General features: G+C 43.2%; 2 protein-coding genes across 3 annotated transcripts; one reads left to right on the top strand and one right to left on the bottom strand.

Annotated features, from left to right (window-relative positions):
• The first annotated feature begins 647 nt into the window (after nucleotides 1–647).
• On the top strand, nucleotides 648–7,766 carry ccdc66 (coiled-coil domain containing 66). The gene is made up of 20 exons (XM_008321052.3): nucleotides 648–845; nucleotides 1,440–1,498; nucleotides 1,583–1,605; nucleotides 1,725–2,199; nucleotides 2,324–2,456; nucleotides 2,723–2,817; nucleotides 3,032–3,087; nucleotides 3,393–3,485; nucleotides 3,914–4,048; nucleotides 4,139–4,380; nucleotides 4,534–4,618; nucleotides 4,710–4,868; nucleotides 4,987–5,065; nucleotides 5,329–5,406; nucleotides 5,543–5,762; nucleotides 5,841–6,057; nucleotides 6,135–6,178; nucleotides 6,359–6,501; nucleotides 6,684–6,823; nucleotides 7,102–7,766. Exons 1-20 carry the CDS (start codon nucleotides 835–837, stop codon nucleotides 7,162–7,164), a joined length of 2,550 nt encoding a protein of 849 aa, XP_008319274.1. The 5' UTR covers nucleotides 648–834; the 3' UTR covers nucleotides 7,165–7,766.
• A 134-nt stretch (nucleotides 7,767–7,900) lies between these two features.
• tasora (transcription activation suppressor a) lies at nucleotides 7,901–16,168 on the bottom strand. 2 transcript variants are annotated; one of them, XM_025060020.1, is made up of 14 exons: nucleotides 15,983–16,168; nucleotides 15,683–15,869; nucleotides 15,372–15,497; nucleotides 15,147–15,283; nucleotides 14,841–15,009; nucleotides 14,127–14,636; nucleotides 12,598–13,862; nucleotides 12,381–12,503; nucleotides 12,095–12,254; nucleotides 11,887–11,995; nucleotides 11,622–11,800; nucleotides 11,380–11,529; nucleotides 8,947–9,748; nucleotides 7,901–8,702 (listed from the first exon to the last, which is right to left on the bottom strand). In XM_025060020.1, the coding sequence occupies exons 1-14, from the start codon at nucleotides 16,148–16,150 to the stop codon at nucleotides 8,195–8,197; spliced, it is 4,593 nt and encodes a 1,530-aa protein (XP_024915788.1). In that variant the 5' UTR covers nucleotides 16,151–16,168; the 3' UTR covers nucleotides 7,901–8,194. The 2 variants fall into 2 exon arrangements, with proteins under 2 accessions (XP_024915788.1, XP_024915789.1); XM_025060021.1 differs by lacking the exon at nucleotides 14,127–14,636.
• Nucleotides 16,169–16,174: the final 6 nt, after the last annotated feature.

Genomic DNA, 16,174 nt, shown 5'->3' with positions numbered 1-16,174 from the left:
TGGATAATTGTCTTCTCGAACGGCAGAAAAAAACATCCTAACGTCATTACAGCAGAGCTAACGCAGGTTGTTTGCCGTGTACGCGTCTACTGACACAAAAGTGAGACCGTGGCGACACCTACAGGCCTCAGATGGGTCTAGATTCCACCCTATCTGTTAGTCAACTTGACAACTTTTGACGTAAACTTAAAACACGTGTATACGCCACGGAAGGAACATTGTAAATTATTTAGTATTCACTGACTGATAATTAAATGGTCTGCAAATATTTGGTAAAAACGAAGAAAGAAAAAAAATTAATAAATGTAATCCTTATGTAGCACGACAAAATAGTTACCATTTTGTCAATGGATGTCATAGTTTTCTTGTCTTGTCTTTTATTTATTTGAACTATTTGTTTGTTAAAGCAGAAAAATTCAATTAAAAGTGCACTTTACAAGGAAATAAAAAAACCAAAAACTAAATAATTTGTTGACTGAAAATGACATTTTTAAAAAATAGATATTATACACACCAATCATAGCATTGTTTTCAAATAGTTGCGTTTTTAAATACACTCCCAACCAACAGAAAAACAGCATCGTCGAAGAGTTGACCTCCTGTGATTGGCTGAACATTTCCAGTAAACGCACAGCAAGCCTATCGGTGAAGACATTGTTGGTCGTTGTCAGCAACCAACGTACACAATCACACTGCACGAATTGTACCGTACAGTCATTCTAAGCGCTAAAAAGTCGATCAATTTAGTTAATGTACAGCGTTTTACGTGGCGTCTTTGTGAATGTGGTGCCATTATTAACCCTGCTGCTGTATTGTTGAGTTTTAAGAGGTGCTATGAATCTCGGGTAAGTCTGGTTCTACAATCAAAACACCAGCAAGCTATGCTAACACGATGATCTAAACGTGTTAATAAATGTATTATATGCGTAAACAAATGTGTTCGTAAGATAGTATAATAGTATAAATCGATGGTAGTTCTAATACATTGTCATCACCGTTTTATTGGCTGTTAGTTGCATCATATTCTATAGGCAGAATATAGTTCAGCTATGGTTTTCTGACTCAGAGTATGAATAGTTTTCCATAATGTAGGTCATGTTGTACTTCCACAAGAAGTGAGCCTCATCCATGGAAGCCGCCAGGTTGGATCCAAATTTGTCCACAGTGGACAAATCTAACACCGTTTGTGTCAAACAAGCTATACTTGTAAATTGAAGCTTCAGGAAATAGACTACTTGGATTACTGACGGTAGTATTCGGTATCAAAGTAACCATGGTTTGGCAGCCACTGTTAGATCGAGCGGTCAATCCCACGGGGCATGCCCTCATAACACCACCAACTTTGATGACATTGTATTTTATTCGCCTAATGTGAATTAGTGCAAAATGTACAGTGCACGTGTGTTTTGTGTCTTACGTTTACTTTGTGTTTTCAACAGAGATGGTCTACTGTTTGAACTGGAAAATGGAAAACCTAAGTTAATTTTACTAAGTCATGGTGAGACACATCATGTTTTTAATTTATTGTATCGTGGTTTGTAGTTTATACAATGACAGAAATTTTGTTTCACCTTCTCTTTAGGTGTAGAAAAGAGCCACACAAGGGTAAGAATTCTTAGAGTCTGCTGATTTGATTTAGACCTTTACTGATAACGTTAATATTAGTCTGAGTGACTGCTGTGTGCTCACCACACACCTAACTAAATAACATCTACACCCTGCAGCCTCTCTTCAGGCCCAGAGCTGCTAACATCTTGAGCTCCAGGCAGCCATCCTGTCTGGAGGAGTTGCAGGTAGAGGAGCCTCCATCATGGCAACAGACAGGGAGACGTAAAGAGGCCCAAATAAAGACCGTAGTGCCAGCCGCCAGAGAAAGAAGCAGCATTTTGACACCATCATCATCAAAGACGTGTGACAATCACAACGGCAGAATTATTAAAGCGGTGACCAGGGTGAAATCAGACCGACAGAAACAGAGCTCAGCTCCTGGATCATCGAGGTCCAATAAAAGATCAGGAAAGTCTCAGAACACTGACATGCACATCGGTGGAAGTGTGGGACCAAAAGATAAATTGTCCACTGGAGACACCGGACACAAAGAAAGTGTGGTGGTTTTGACAACTGAGCAGCTACAGAAGATTGTCAGTTCTATCCAGACCTCAAATCAGTCCCAGCAGTCAGTGGAGGAGAAACCGCAGGGTAATGTCAGTGGTGATGTTAGCCCAACACTGTGGCAAAGGCACTAGAACTGTTCAAACATTAGTAGAAATCACTATTAAATTAAGCATTGAATAATACTATCTTTTTTTACAAAATAAAACAGGTTTGCAATCTTCCCTATTAAATGGAGGAGATGAGGGAGGGGAGATGGAGGAGGAAGAGAGAGGAGGAGGAGAAGAAATGAAGAAGGGAGACAATGGAGGTGGAGGAAATGACTCTCATGAAACAGAGAGCAGGTAATGACTCCACCTGGAAATGTTCTTATTGATAACAAAATACTGAATGCCTTAGAATGTTCTTTCACATGTAACCCTTTATTCAGTCATGTCACCAATTACCACAATAAAAGAGTGTTTTGTTGAGAACAGGTGAGCTGTTAAAAATGGAAACCAGCCATTTGAGGTCCAACTGAATTTCACCCAAATTGAACAGACAACCGTTGCACAGTCTGCTGTCACGTTGAGCTGTATTATATAACAATAGACATACTGTTGTGTTTCAGGTTGTCAGGCTGTTTGTTCAGCTGGTTGGAGGAGCGACAGTTTGACTGCAGGTCAACCATCAAAAACAAGAAGGCTCAGTGGAGAAAAGAACTTGGTGATGAAATAGTTAAAATAATTTTAACTTTTCTTTACTTGTTTCATTACTAGTTCCTCAAAGTGGGGCGTGGGTGCCCCTGAAGGTGCAGAGTGGCAAATCAGTTTCATTTTAATATTTTCTTTATTTCTGCCACATACAGTGCACTGATACATTTCATACATTTACCACATGACGTTGATGGGGTTTTTTTTTGCCTTTGTGTGTTTGTCAGATGAACAGGTGGCGCTAAAACAGCAACAGAAACGTTCAGCTCCAGACAGATCGCAAGTATGACACAGACTTTTAAACTTTTTTCTTTTTTGTTGATCTTTTTGGTGCTGTAGTAAACAGATGGCTGTGACCGTGGTCATGATTACAACAGGAAGGAAATTATATTTGAATGCAGATTCATTGTTTTAAATATACAGTAAAGGTGTACCTTGTACACAAACAAAGTTTAATCATGTACAACTAAAATATAATATTAATTAATTTTATTAGTCACTGTTTTACGGCAGCTGAATCAAGACAACAACCTTCATTTTAGGGTAGATGATTTGGACGTAGTGTAACTGTATGTGTTTGTGTTTTAGTTTGACGAGAACCCAAGGAGTGTGTTATCGTCTCACAGCTCCCTGAACCAAAGAGAGCCGCCTGCAGCCATCAGATCCAGCCTCAAACTCGGGGTAAAAACCTTAAACTCATGAACCATCAGAGGGAGTGTCCTGAGACACCTTTCTCATATCATTGACAGTTTTATCACCTTGGTGATCTCTAGTGTGAGTAGGTGGGATGTGCAGGGTAGTTTGGATCCACAGAGGAGGGGGTGTGTATAGAGTGTTAATGAAGGAGGCGGGAGCTCTGTGTGTGTGTGTGATGATGTGACATGATAGGGAAAATGATACTTTAACATATCATATGTACAGTATATTCTCTCTCCATCATCATTAAAGCCACTAATAGTTTTCCTGTATTTGCCCTGGTCAACACAAACATGTACCTTTTCAAGATGACACTCACAAATGTACCAATGTAGATCATAGTGTGAAAGTGTTTTGTGTACCTTCATTTCCAAATTTGCTTCCAAAACTCCTGAACTGTGTTGACATCGTAGGACATTACGCCTGTGGAGGAAGTGCTGAGCACTGAGAGGAGAGAAGAGCAGAGGAGACGCTGGCTGGAAGAGCTGGATCGGCAGAGGGAGGAAACAGCTGAACGTAGGAGACGAGAAAAAGTGCTCCAGAGTCAGGTGCAGTGAAGTCCAGTCCAGACTGAAACTAAAACCAGGACCAGTGGTGAGGAGTTCAAACCACCAGGAACTGTCATTGTGTCTCCTCAGGCAGAAGACTCTGATCTCTGGAACACTCACTTTGACTCACTGCAGAGGAGGCCTCCCCTCCACTCCACAGCTCCGTCCGCTCTGTCCGCTCCACCTCTCGCTCCTTCCTGCATGTCAGAGCGAGGAGAGTGGGAGCCTTCATCCAGCCTTTCCTTGGTCTGGGAGGCCACAAGCAGCTGTGGAGCTGAGAGCGTTGCAGACGTCAGTGTAGATATGACTAGCAAATACCCAAGCAGAGCCAGGTAGGAGGGATGCATCTAACCTGAGATCAATGGGCAGATGAGGAGGATGTAGGGAGTGTAGGGATGGGAGTGATGAAGAGCCAGTTGAACAGGTGTGAACTGATTTCAGTAGTTCTTATTAAGCACACTTTGTTTGTTTGTTTGTTTTTTTAGCTACTTGCGGACCATGACGGCTCTGCTGGACCCTGCACAGATAGAAGAACGAGAGAGGAGGAGGCAGAAACAGCTGGAGCAGCAGGTAAAGAGGAGCAGAGCAAACATATTGTTGACAAAACAGGCATGTTTCACATGTTGTTTGGCTCCTCTGAAGATTTAACTGTACCTTCCAGCGAGTGATTGAAGCCCAGGTGGAAGAGCGCAGGCGGCAGAAGGAGCAAGAGCTGGCGAGGAGGAGGCAGGAGGAGGAAGAGGAAGCGAGGAGGATAGCACTGGAGAGGGAGATGCTACGGAGACAGTATGAGCTGGACACGACAAGAGAAAGCCAGAAGGTAACACAGCAGCTTGTGCACACACTTTGTAATTGTGTGTACTCACAGCACCATCAACTGAAGGATAAAACTATTTTCTATAATCTATTGTAAGCACAGTCTGTTTTTTTCCCCCCAGGAGGAACAGAGTCAGTTGGCAGATCAGTCAGGAGGTAACCAGAGTGATGACAGAGTGCAGGAGACCTTGGAGTCCACTGGTCAGTAGGGATGTAATGTAGAATAACAAATACAAAGCCAATAAACACAGAGAACAAGGGAAAAACAGACAAAAGGACTTTCTTGTGTTTGTAGAGTTTCAACAGTCTTTGCTGTCTCCTCAATGGAACTGAGTTTATGACATATTATCCTACAGCAATAACATTACATTAAACCAGACTAAGGGCAGAAAAAGAGGAAATGATGGTAAAAAAAATTAGGGAAAAATGGAAGACATTTAACTAAATGTGCATGTGTTCAACAGTGATGCGAGAGAGACAGCATTTGGAGGAGGATGTGAGAAGTTCAGACCCTCCGTACAAAGACACTGCAGTACAGACAGGTAACTCCAACTACTGTAAATAATAAAACAGATATATTGGGTTTTTTTTAACCTAACTAAATATTTTCTGTATGATCTTGTAGCTGCTGTGACATCTGTGTACATGAATCTGTGTCATGTTTTTTTTCCTGTATAGATGCAGCTGCTTTTTCTGGGATCAGAGAAGAAAGCGGTCACACTGCTAAGGTCTCTGCACAGCTCCAGTCACACGCTGCTCCAACAAACGGTAAGAACGCAGCCCTGAAGATGGGCAAGGAGAACATCTGTCAGCCAGGAGGAGGGGACCCATACGAACAGTTTGCAAGAACGGACAGGAGCAAGAAGGACAAGAAGCGGCCTGAGTGGAACACACAAAAGTAGGAGCACAACAGTTTGGAGTAAGTACCAGACGGATACCTGCGGATTTGTGGGTTAACCCTGATTCTGTTCTCCAGGCCCAGCCGTCGTTTTGTTCCTGCCTCCGAACGTTACCCAGCCACTCTGCAGAGGAACAGACTGGACAGTCGACTGAAGCGTCAGGCTGAGCTCAAAGCCCTGCAGGAGAGGACATGTACGGCCAGAACGGAGCCTCCTGCCGCTCCTGCTCCTCAGCACAACCACCCTCGTCTGTGCTCCAGCAGCACGCAGGCCAGAAAAGGACCCAACAGTAAGGTAAGAAAATACCTTGTCATGTAGGAGATGTTTGATGCTCAGCAAAAGCGACACTCACATTTTTCTCTTCTTTTCAGATTGAGAATAGACAGAACTCTTCTTCAGACAGCAGCAGTGAAAGGTTTGTACTTCATGTAATTTCTATTGGAGAAAATACTTTACTATCTCTATAGCCAATGTGACTTAGAATGTGCTCTTAATCAACAGGTGTTAAATAGAATCTATGGTGACACGGCATGGTTTTAAACTCACTCTTCTGTCTTGATGTTATGCCCACCTGGGGGCGCTCTTCTTCCATCAGGCACCGACTGCAGAGACAACAGGCTGCGGATCCTCTTCCTCCTCTGGTCCAAGAGTTTGTTCCCTTCATTAGAACGGATGAAGTCACGCTGGACCCTCTTGAGGCTGATGCCAACCTGTCACCACAGACACACACTGACACAGGTCAGACAAAAATCAACATTTACATTTGTGTTTTTTAAAATACATATGCAGACATTATAAGACAATGACTAAAATGACTCGTCGACTTCAACTTATTATCAGATTATTGTCAGACATGGAAAAAACAGAAGCCGTTAATGCCCCGGCGACTCACATATCTTCATAACATGTCCTTCTTTCAGACGCTCCTCTCCCCCTTCCTCCTCCTCTGAGGTCAGAGTCTCCTCCCGCCTCCTCACACCCAGACTCGGAGCGGCAGCTTTGTAAAACGCACACGCAGCGACAGCAGGAGATCCTGAGAGGCCTGGCTCAGCTGCGGAAGGTAACAACAGGAGCTGTCCTCCCAGGACACACTCGGCACATTCTGACCCGACTCTTAGCGAACACTACTGTTACAACAAAATCATATTCAAAAAGTGTCATTTATGGCCAGAGGGCAAAGAGCAGTACATTTTAAATAAAGAATAAGCGAGATATTTTATGTATCTTAAGAAGTTTCTAGAATTTTTGGCATGAGAGCTTTGAAATCTCAACGTTTATGGTGAATAATTTCTGGACAGTTCTGATGTCATTGTAATGTAAAGGTTCTTTTGTTCCCAGGGTTTGTTACAGAAGCAGAGGGAGTTGGAGACAGATCTGAACCCTATGTTTAAGAAGCCGTAGTCGCCATCAGTAGGACCTGCAGACCCCATGTCTAACCCACTGACGGAAATGGGTGACATGTGACTTTGGTGTGTAACAGTGTCCCAAGTTAATGCAAAGCATTAATGGGATCTGATAGTTTTTGTTTTTGCACACACTTACAGTGGACTGGTGTTCTGTCACACAGTGAATGGTTTAAGTGAAAAACTAGTCTGGATTAACCACTTTAAGAAACCACTTTAGCTGGCAGGAAGTGGAGCTGGTAGTTTCAGGAAGATGGGGTGTTAAACTGATTGTATGAAGTCTGTGGAATTTTATTTTCAATTACATTTTAATTTTGGTTTCAATGCACTTACTGGGAGACGCTTCTTCTCTAAAATCTGGGTTTGTTTCCTAAAGCTTCCTGCAGGTCCAGGAGCCTAGTGCATGAAGTACGGTTTCTGTTCATCTTACCGTTATTTATTTTGCATGTAATAAATGAATGTCAATAATAATTGGACACTTTGAATAAAACTGCTTTTGTGTAAATGTTTACTAAAAAAATAAAATCAATTTAAAAAATTTAAAAAATATAGTTAAGGATAAGTTTGGTGAGTTTTATTTCCAGAGTCTAGATCAGCGATTCCAAACTACTTTGCCGCGGTTTTAATTTTAATTGTCTCACCACAACAAATCTCATCATGATCAACAATAAACAAAATATTTTTCCACAGCACAGCATGATGCAGTGTATTTGGAAAAAACACTGTAGCCAGGATTGGATTATACAGCAAAGTTTAATATAAAACAAATTTCTGATGTAAAAAAAACAACATAAAATGATTTTTAATTTAAAACCACTGTTAGAATCACTACATACAACAACACAAACAATTCTCAGGGTAACCAAACGAACATTTAGAACAAAAATATCTTTATATATATTTTTTTACAAGAAGACTAAAGTGTCCACTGGAGGGCATGTCAATTTATTTCATTATTTGACATAAGATGCATCAGTGGACTTGAAGAAAAAGTCATTTTCTGGAGCAGTTCACCCATGTGGTTTAACCTACATCCCATTAAAGCCTCCTCTCTGCCCTCCTCTGTACACGTTGCTGCCCTGAGCTGTAGGATTGTGGTACATCCCCGAGACAGTCTGAGGGAACCCCCAGGTTAAGTTAGTGGCACCTGCAGACCTAAGGCCACCGGCCCACACGGGCGTGGGTCCTACATGGCCCCTTGTCCTGCCCAGTGCAGTAAGTGGCCTCAGCATGGGAGCTACAGCGAGAGGCTGGCCAGAGTAATGTGACAGGAGATGGGGGGGTATGTAGCTGCTGCTCCACTGCTGCTCCTGCTGACGACGGTGAAGTAAAGGTTGATGGTGTTGTGGATAGGACTGCCACTGCTTTGCCTGCAGATTCTGCTGCGTCTTATGGCTCCATTGTGACTGGGAAATAACTGGTATTGGTTTGTCGTCCTGACTGGTTGGTGCCGTGGCACTCCCACTGACATTTTCAACAGGTCCAGATTGGGCTTGTGCTTCTCTTTTTGGCTGTTCTTGTTCTGACCGGGTGTCTCTACAAAGGGAATAAATGATGATAAATCAGAGCAGAGCGTGATCTTTCACAATTCACAAAATATACATGTATAATTTTCATAATACTGCAAGTAACAATGTTCTTTGTATAGAGATGTATTCACAAAACTGTCTCTCCTATGATTCAATCCTGACATCTTTTACCAAAACGTTTAAAAGCTTTCTTTAAATAATGTACATACATACAAATATATACAAATAAATACACGTTTGTTTTTACTAACCTTGCTTTGTCGACTCCTGTAGGGCAGGAGACGGTACTACAGGTGGCTGCACTAGGACATAAATCCTGGACTTGAACTGTTTTTATTGTCTCTGCATTTGTCAGGTTTCTGTCCCGTGTTGTTGTCACTGCAGTTTTGTTCTTACTGAATGAAGAGGTAGATGTGTTGCATTGACTGGGACTTTGATTTTCTTCTGACAACGTTCCTCTCACCAAGGGACCGTCTCCTGAGTCTCCCCGACCGTCAGTGCTTTTTTTCTCCCTTTGCTGTCCCTCCGTAGACTTCACTCTGACCTCCTCCTCCTCCTTTTCCTGTAGTTCCTCCTGCAGCGCTGAGTGGATAAAATCCAGAGTAGCAGCAACAGCCTTCCTGCTACGTGTACCCTGGGCCGACTTAGTGGGAACTCCTCGACTTTGAGGTGGAGTATTAGAGTGACTGCTGCCTCTGCTAACTGGATTGGTTGTCGGGCTTTGTGGAAAGTCCATTTTTAACTCTAGCTTTGAGTCCAACTGCTGCTGCTGTTGTTGTAATCGAGCCTGACGCTCGGCCCGTAACTGTGAGATGGCCAGACTCAGAACCTCGAAGTCCGTGTCTGACGGCTGAGGCATGACGTCCTTACAGGAGGCGTCTGGGACGAGCTGGTCAGAGGGATGAGGTTGTGATAGGAAGCCAAAGCCAGGCTGCAGGAAAAGATGTTGGTGTTTCTCAACTGAGGCAAGAAGGTGTTTGTGTTCTGGGAAAATAGAGGGCGAACATTCAGAGCCCAACCCAGGGTCACTGGGACTCAGCTGGCTGTCGAGACCTGAGGACAAACATGTCAACAGAGATGTCAACAGAGATGTGTCTCCAAGAAAGAAAAAGCTATAGGACGAGACAGAAGAGAGGGATTGACAGAGATGTTGATGCATGTTCTCTAGGAGCTGCAGCAGGAGGAGTTTCGGACCCATTTATACAAATGAATGATGAAATAGAAATGATGCTACTGTCTTAGAATGACTCATCTTAAAACTATTGTTGTATGCATGAGAAGCAGTGCGCTAAAAAGGAGAAGGAAACATTCTGTAATCTTATTTTAGAGGTCTGGTAAACACAGACCAACCTCTGTTAAAAGAATATGTTCATAACAGCTGGCAGCCAAACCTCCACCCATGCTGCTGCACAAGAATCTCAGCAGCATTTTAATCACAGTGTGACTGTTTTTTTCTGCAAGAATTAAAACTTCTGATCTTGTGAATTCAGACGGCGCTCAGAGCCTTGATACACTTATATAACAAATGACACCAGAACTACGGCACAAAATATTACACATGGAGGTAACAATGCAGATGAAAAAGTGAACAGGATATCCATGAATCATTCAGGGATCATAATGTACACAAACACATGGAAACATTAAAGACATAAGATTACAAGAAAATAAAACTTGTACTTTCCTAATACTCCAAGATTACTTTAAAACCAACTAACGGCTGATTGTTTTTATGTGCAAAGACATCATACATACAGGAAGTGTGTCATCACTACAAACTCTTTTGTTACAAAAAAGTCCACTAGTAATGTGGATAAACTGGAAACACTGTTTCTGAACACAGCTTCTGATTCCAAACATTTTCCTATCTGCCCTTCCCCCACCATCCCCATATAAACATGTATAGAATGGAGGTACCTTGACTCCACAAGCGTCTGCTAAACAAAAATGAAATACAATTGATTAACAGCGCTCACATTTCTATGTTAAAAATAAGTAGTTTAAGTAGATGTTAGAGAAAATCTTCGTGCCTTATGATTAACTAGTAGTGAAAGTATTGTATCATAAAAGTGAAGCTTCAAGAATGGAAAACTACTGAGCATTTGTGTGACAAAGAGTTGAACTGACTGGGTGATTGTGTGACAAATGTAGCATGGCAAAAAAATAATAGTATCTTTCCTGTTGTTAAAGACAGGGCAGAACAGCCTGGCAGCTGGGGAACAAAACAACTCCCTACAGTAACAGTAACTGTTGAGTTTCAGGACGGGGGCCCCAGCAGCAGAAATGGAGTCAGATCCCAAGAAGGACAAGTACATCCAATCAGAAGTGGACAACGTTTGCGTAGCTGGTCAGAGCTCGTGAACTGACGTCTTAAGTTGTTTGTCAGGGACTCGTAGATCTGACCAAGAACCTCTGGAACTGCCACCAAACCAGCATCAAGGATGTGGGCCCTGAATCTATAATCTATGAAAGTTTAACTTTTTGAATAGAATTATGGAAATAAATAAACTTTTCAATGATATTCTAATGTTTTGGAAAGGGTCTGTATATCGGGCTCGTATGAACCCACAGGTCAACAGCTATGGATGGTCTGCATGTATTACCATAACAATTCACTGCCGTAGTTTTACACCATCTTCTTGCCTATACTTACTTTCTAATCACAACATTTTGACTCAACTTACCTTTGGATGTCAACAGGGTGTCCAACACTGGTTGCCTGTCCTTGATGTTATGGTAACCCACCAGTCTGCTGAAATTGTGCAGGGTTTCTTCAACACCAGCCACGATGATGCCACCACTGATATAGTTTGGGGAGTTATTAAGACAACGTTCTGAGGAGAACAAACACAGCCGTTCAAATAGGTTTGACACTCACGAAATGATGTGTCGCCGATGTTGACATGAGCTTAGATCTGCTGCATACCAGTCAAGAAGATGGTGTGTCGGTACTGTGTATAACGAGCTTGGAGCTCGATGACACAGTCCAAGTCAGGTGACTGGTGGTCTGCCATGTCACAGTGATGATATGGAAGGAACTCAACAATCTGCTGTTTCTGGTAGACAGACAGAAGCTCCAACACATTTGCTGCTTCTTTTCGGATCCTGGGATCATTAAAACAAGAAAGACAGGAACGTCAGTGCAATTTCCTGTGGGAGGTGCCATCATCATGTGTGGACAAATTTGTTACCTGGCCAACTCTTTTAATTTCTTGTGGGTTTTGCAGTGAATCTTCCATTTCCAAACACTCTCCAGTGAGTTTTGTTGTTCTAGGAGCTTCAGCAGTTCGGCCAGTTGACCTGAAGATCCACCTCTTATTAATCACTCACTTTTCAAAAAGAGACAGTTGTGTCTTTTAACTTGACACAACTGGAGCTGATTACTTTGGTCAAACTTACCCTCACTGACGACATCTGGATCAAATATCAACTCGTCTGAAATGATGCAGCCGCCGGACACAAAGATCTCGTTGTAGCTGTTGTTCTTGATGTCATCCAGAGAGTCGATTCCCACAAACAGAACAGAGGAGCGTCGCTTTAGGGAAACCAGGTTGGGGATCTGAAGTGTACACAAACCGCAACTTTCGTTAAAAAAAAAAGCATAGAAAAACGATCCTTTTCCATGCTACACTATTTAGATTCAAGGAAAATTCTGAAGAACAAGTAGAGAAAAAAGCTACTTTACCCTGTGTATGTGCTCAGCAATATCTTTGTTCTTAATGATGACCATTAGCCTGCTGTTTGATTTTTCTTGGTTCAGAAAGGCCACAGGAGTCTGTTCCACATTACCCTGTTTCAACAAGTATTGCTGCAAAACAAAACAAAAAAATGTATCGACATTTTTTTATTCCTCAAAGTAACAAATATTTCTGTACTGTAGTGTAAATTAAATTTGAAGTTACCTTCACATCCACAAAGACCTGGTCCACGGGCTCGGTGCTATGTATGTAGAACTGCAGGGAGTTCTTTTTGACATCTTTGATGATCTTTATCAAACTGCTAAACACCTCTGGCTCCAGAGTGTTGATCAGTGAATTCAGTTTTGTGGGTTGTGGGGCCATGGCCTCAGAGGCAGAGACAGAGTCGGGATCAGAAGGTTCTGCTGAGGTCTTGGGGACAAAGCTTGACACCGGGACCTCAGTGTGTGGCACTGTACAGTCGAGGGTCTTGATGAAAATATTGCCCGCTGTTTGTCTGACATTCTGAGCGAATGTTCCGCTGAGCTCTAAGGTCCGACTTGGGAAATTACCGGACGGAGGACGGAGGTGATGGATGTCACGGGGCTTGTCGGACAGAAAGGTAGGGACAGTTACAGTGAGATCAGTTGGAGACTGCCTGCTGTTTACATCAGGCTGCTGATTTTTCATTAGATCCGATCGCCACATTTGACCTCCTGTGGAGGGAGCAGACGTGCCTGGAGCAGAAGAATCATCACATCTCTCTGTATTAATGTTCGCTGCTCGGATGCTGGAAACATAAGCACTGACTCTGCTGGCTAACACTGTGTCAGCCTCAGTGTGGGCAGGGTCATGTGTCACGTTACCACCAAAATCTGTCATCATGCTTTTAATGCCGTCCTTTAGGGAACTGACGTAGTCCTGGACTGTAGGACAGTCGTGGTGTACGGATATGTAATGTGAGAATGAAGTGGTCAGGCAGTGTGGAGACAGTGTGTGCTGAGGTATAGAGGCCTCTGCGTGAGAAGCTGTGTGTGGAGTCTGCGAGAAGCTGCAGGGAATACTCTCCTCCTGCAGCAGCAGCTGCATTTCAGAGAAGAAGTTGTCAATATTTCTATCCACGATGCTGTCGATGTCTCTGTGAGGCTGTGCAGACTGAGAATATGTAGAGCCAGCAACATGTTTCCCTTCTTCTCCCTTGGTTTCCTCTTTGTTGGTCACCTCAGCTCTGAAGTGCACCTCCTTGTCTTTACCCGTTTTATGGCCCACAGCAGCTGTTTCCTTTTGCTTGTTCATCACCTGCTGATTTTTGTTTGCATTTATCTTTTCCCTTTGTGGGTATGGCTTGTCCTGAACAGAGAGGGTGGATAAGGAGCTTGGCTTCTTCTGTGCAGCGTGAATAACAGATGATTGGACGGATTTGAGAAAGGATGGCTCCGTATCGACTGTGTCTTTTTCCTGAGGTTCCTCTTGTTTGTCTTTGGCTGTACCTTCAAAACAAATGGACAACATGAAAAAGCTAAACATAAGAAAACACAGAAAAAGCAAGACATGAATTCCAGTTAGGTGAAACTTATAATGAATAATTTAAAAGAATCTGTTTTATGATTCCCTCCAAATTCCCTCCACTGAGCAGCTATTTTCAATTTTTACGTTTGAGCCCCAGAGCCAAGAAGGACAGAATGTTTGTCATTACAATGTACAAACTGAACAGCCATTGTTTCTTTAATCCAAGACCACTTGTCTACGGTTACCTGTAAACTCTCCAGAGGATGTGGGAGGTGGAAACTCCTCATTGTAACTGCTGTTAATTGTGATTAGGTGGTTGTGCTCCATGGGCTCTGGGGAGTGGCACTTGGACGGGGATGAAGGAGGTCTGAGCTGGAATGTGGAGGAGGTGGAAAAAGGAGGAGGAATAAGCCGTGGAGATGGACAACGAGTGGGTGAGGCCGATGGACTCGGCTCGGGTGAAGGGCACTGAGATGGAGAAAGGGGAGGACTGGGCTCTGGAGATAGACACTGGGAGGGGTGAAGAGGAGGGCTAGAGTCAGGTGACGGGAAATGAGAGGAGGAGACAGAAGGTTTCGTATCTGGGAATGAACCCTGTAAGGGCGAATCAAGGGGGCTGGGCACAGGAGATTGGGCGGGGCTCTTCCTGTGGGGTTTGGTTGTCATGGTGATGTTTGTTTCCACCCTGAGGCGCTGGAAGCGAGGGTCCTGAGGGAGGATTCTGTCTTTTTGAGGGTATTGCCTTGAACCCAGACCTGCAGACGGAGTTCAGAGGAAACATTTTCCCCATTGTTTTATGGTTACAGTGACATTTGTGATCATCAGTAAAGCTACAGAATGATTATCTGCTGTGACGAACATGACATCAGCCCAGAATGTTATCAGAACATTGTTAGAAATTCTGTACCAAAATTGAACCTAGTGTTGCACGTTATAACAACACAGTCAGACAAACAAACCTGTGATGGGAATAAGGACCCAGGGGATTTCCCACTCTTCTTCATCTTCTTCGTATTCACCTGCTCCCTTCTTTTCTCTCCCGCCTGCTGCTCTGTGCAGATTCATCTCCCCACTGTGTGAGCCCGGGCTGAATCCCTCTAAACTGCTTACACTGTCTGCTGTTTGCTCCTAAACACACACACAAAACACACCAGATGTATAATCAATATATTTAATGAAGAAATAATTAAATTAGAAAAATGCCACAGCATCTGTGTTAATCAGTGTTTTCAGATATCCTTCTCCTAATGGTTTAATAAATGTACCTCCAGCTCCTCCTGTTTCCTCAGGTCAATGTCACAGTTCGCAGGAAGGCCCAACTTTGTGGCCAACCTACCAAATGGACAGGATTCCCTCTGATCCTCCTCTTTACTGGTCAGTCTGGAGGCATCCTGACTCAGGCCTTTAGATTTAGACAAAAAAAAAAAAAGAATATTTAGAGATTTTGAAAAATGCTCCAAAAAGTCACTATTTTTAGAAATTGCAGTCACCTGTCAGCAAGTGGAGAAGTTTGACAGCCGGCTCAGATCCACGTTCCCTTAAATCGCCTTCCCTTAAACCCAGAGAGCCAATCACAGACTGAAGAGAGTAAGGAGTGGTGGACAGTCTGTCCTCAACTGGCAGCCAGAAACAGGAAGAAGAAAGCATGCTAAAAAATGAGCCACTCATGCGATAGAAGAAAATCAATGTTCTCTCAGTATGTGTAATGATGTAAAGCAGGGCAATAAAAAGTGTTGCTTATTGAATTCTATTGGCTTCTAATTTGGTCATTAACTGAATCTTCGCCACCTTATTCCATTACCTGGAATTTTGTGGTGGCCTGCAGGTCCATGAGCTGCCTTCAGGAATTTAATTGCCCTCGCTGCTGCCCGTTGCTCCAGCTTCCTCTTTCTCCCCAGTGTTTTGAGCCCATCTAGTCTTTCTTCTCTCTTCACCTCGTTCTCTGCATTTCTTTTACAAGTTAAAACCAGGTCTAAAAGCTGCTGAATCTGGGGGAACAAACACATATTTTAGCTTAGCATATATATACTGCAGTAATTTTCCTTGCACCCACCCACAAAAGGAACACACCCATAACAAAGACCTTCGTACATGTTCTCACCTTTTTAGAGTTCATCTCTCCATCTCCTGTTGTGCCTGTCACCTCCTCCTCCTCTGCTGTCTCTCCTTGGCCTATGCAACTCTTTCCGGGTCGGACCAGCAGCTTCTCCTCTGGGCCACAGTGCGTCTCTACCACCTGCCTGGCCCTGGCCGCTGACAGCAGGTACATGGCCGGGTTGGTCAGGTAAGAACA

The sequence above is a fragment of the Cynoglossus semilaevis genome, chromosome 11 (assembly GCF_000523025.1).
Source record: "Cynoglossus semilaevis isolate Cse_v1.0 chromosome 11, Cse_v1.0, whole genome shotgun sequence".
Taxonomy (NCBI): domain Eukaryota; kingdom Metazoa; phylum Chordata; class Actinopteri; order Pleuronectiformes; family Cynoglossidae; genus Cynoglossus; species Cynoglossus semilaevis.
This window is presented reverse-complemented; position numbering and strand designations above follow the sequence as displayed.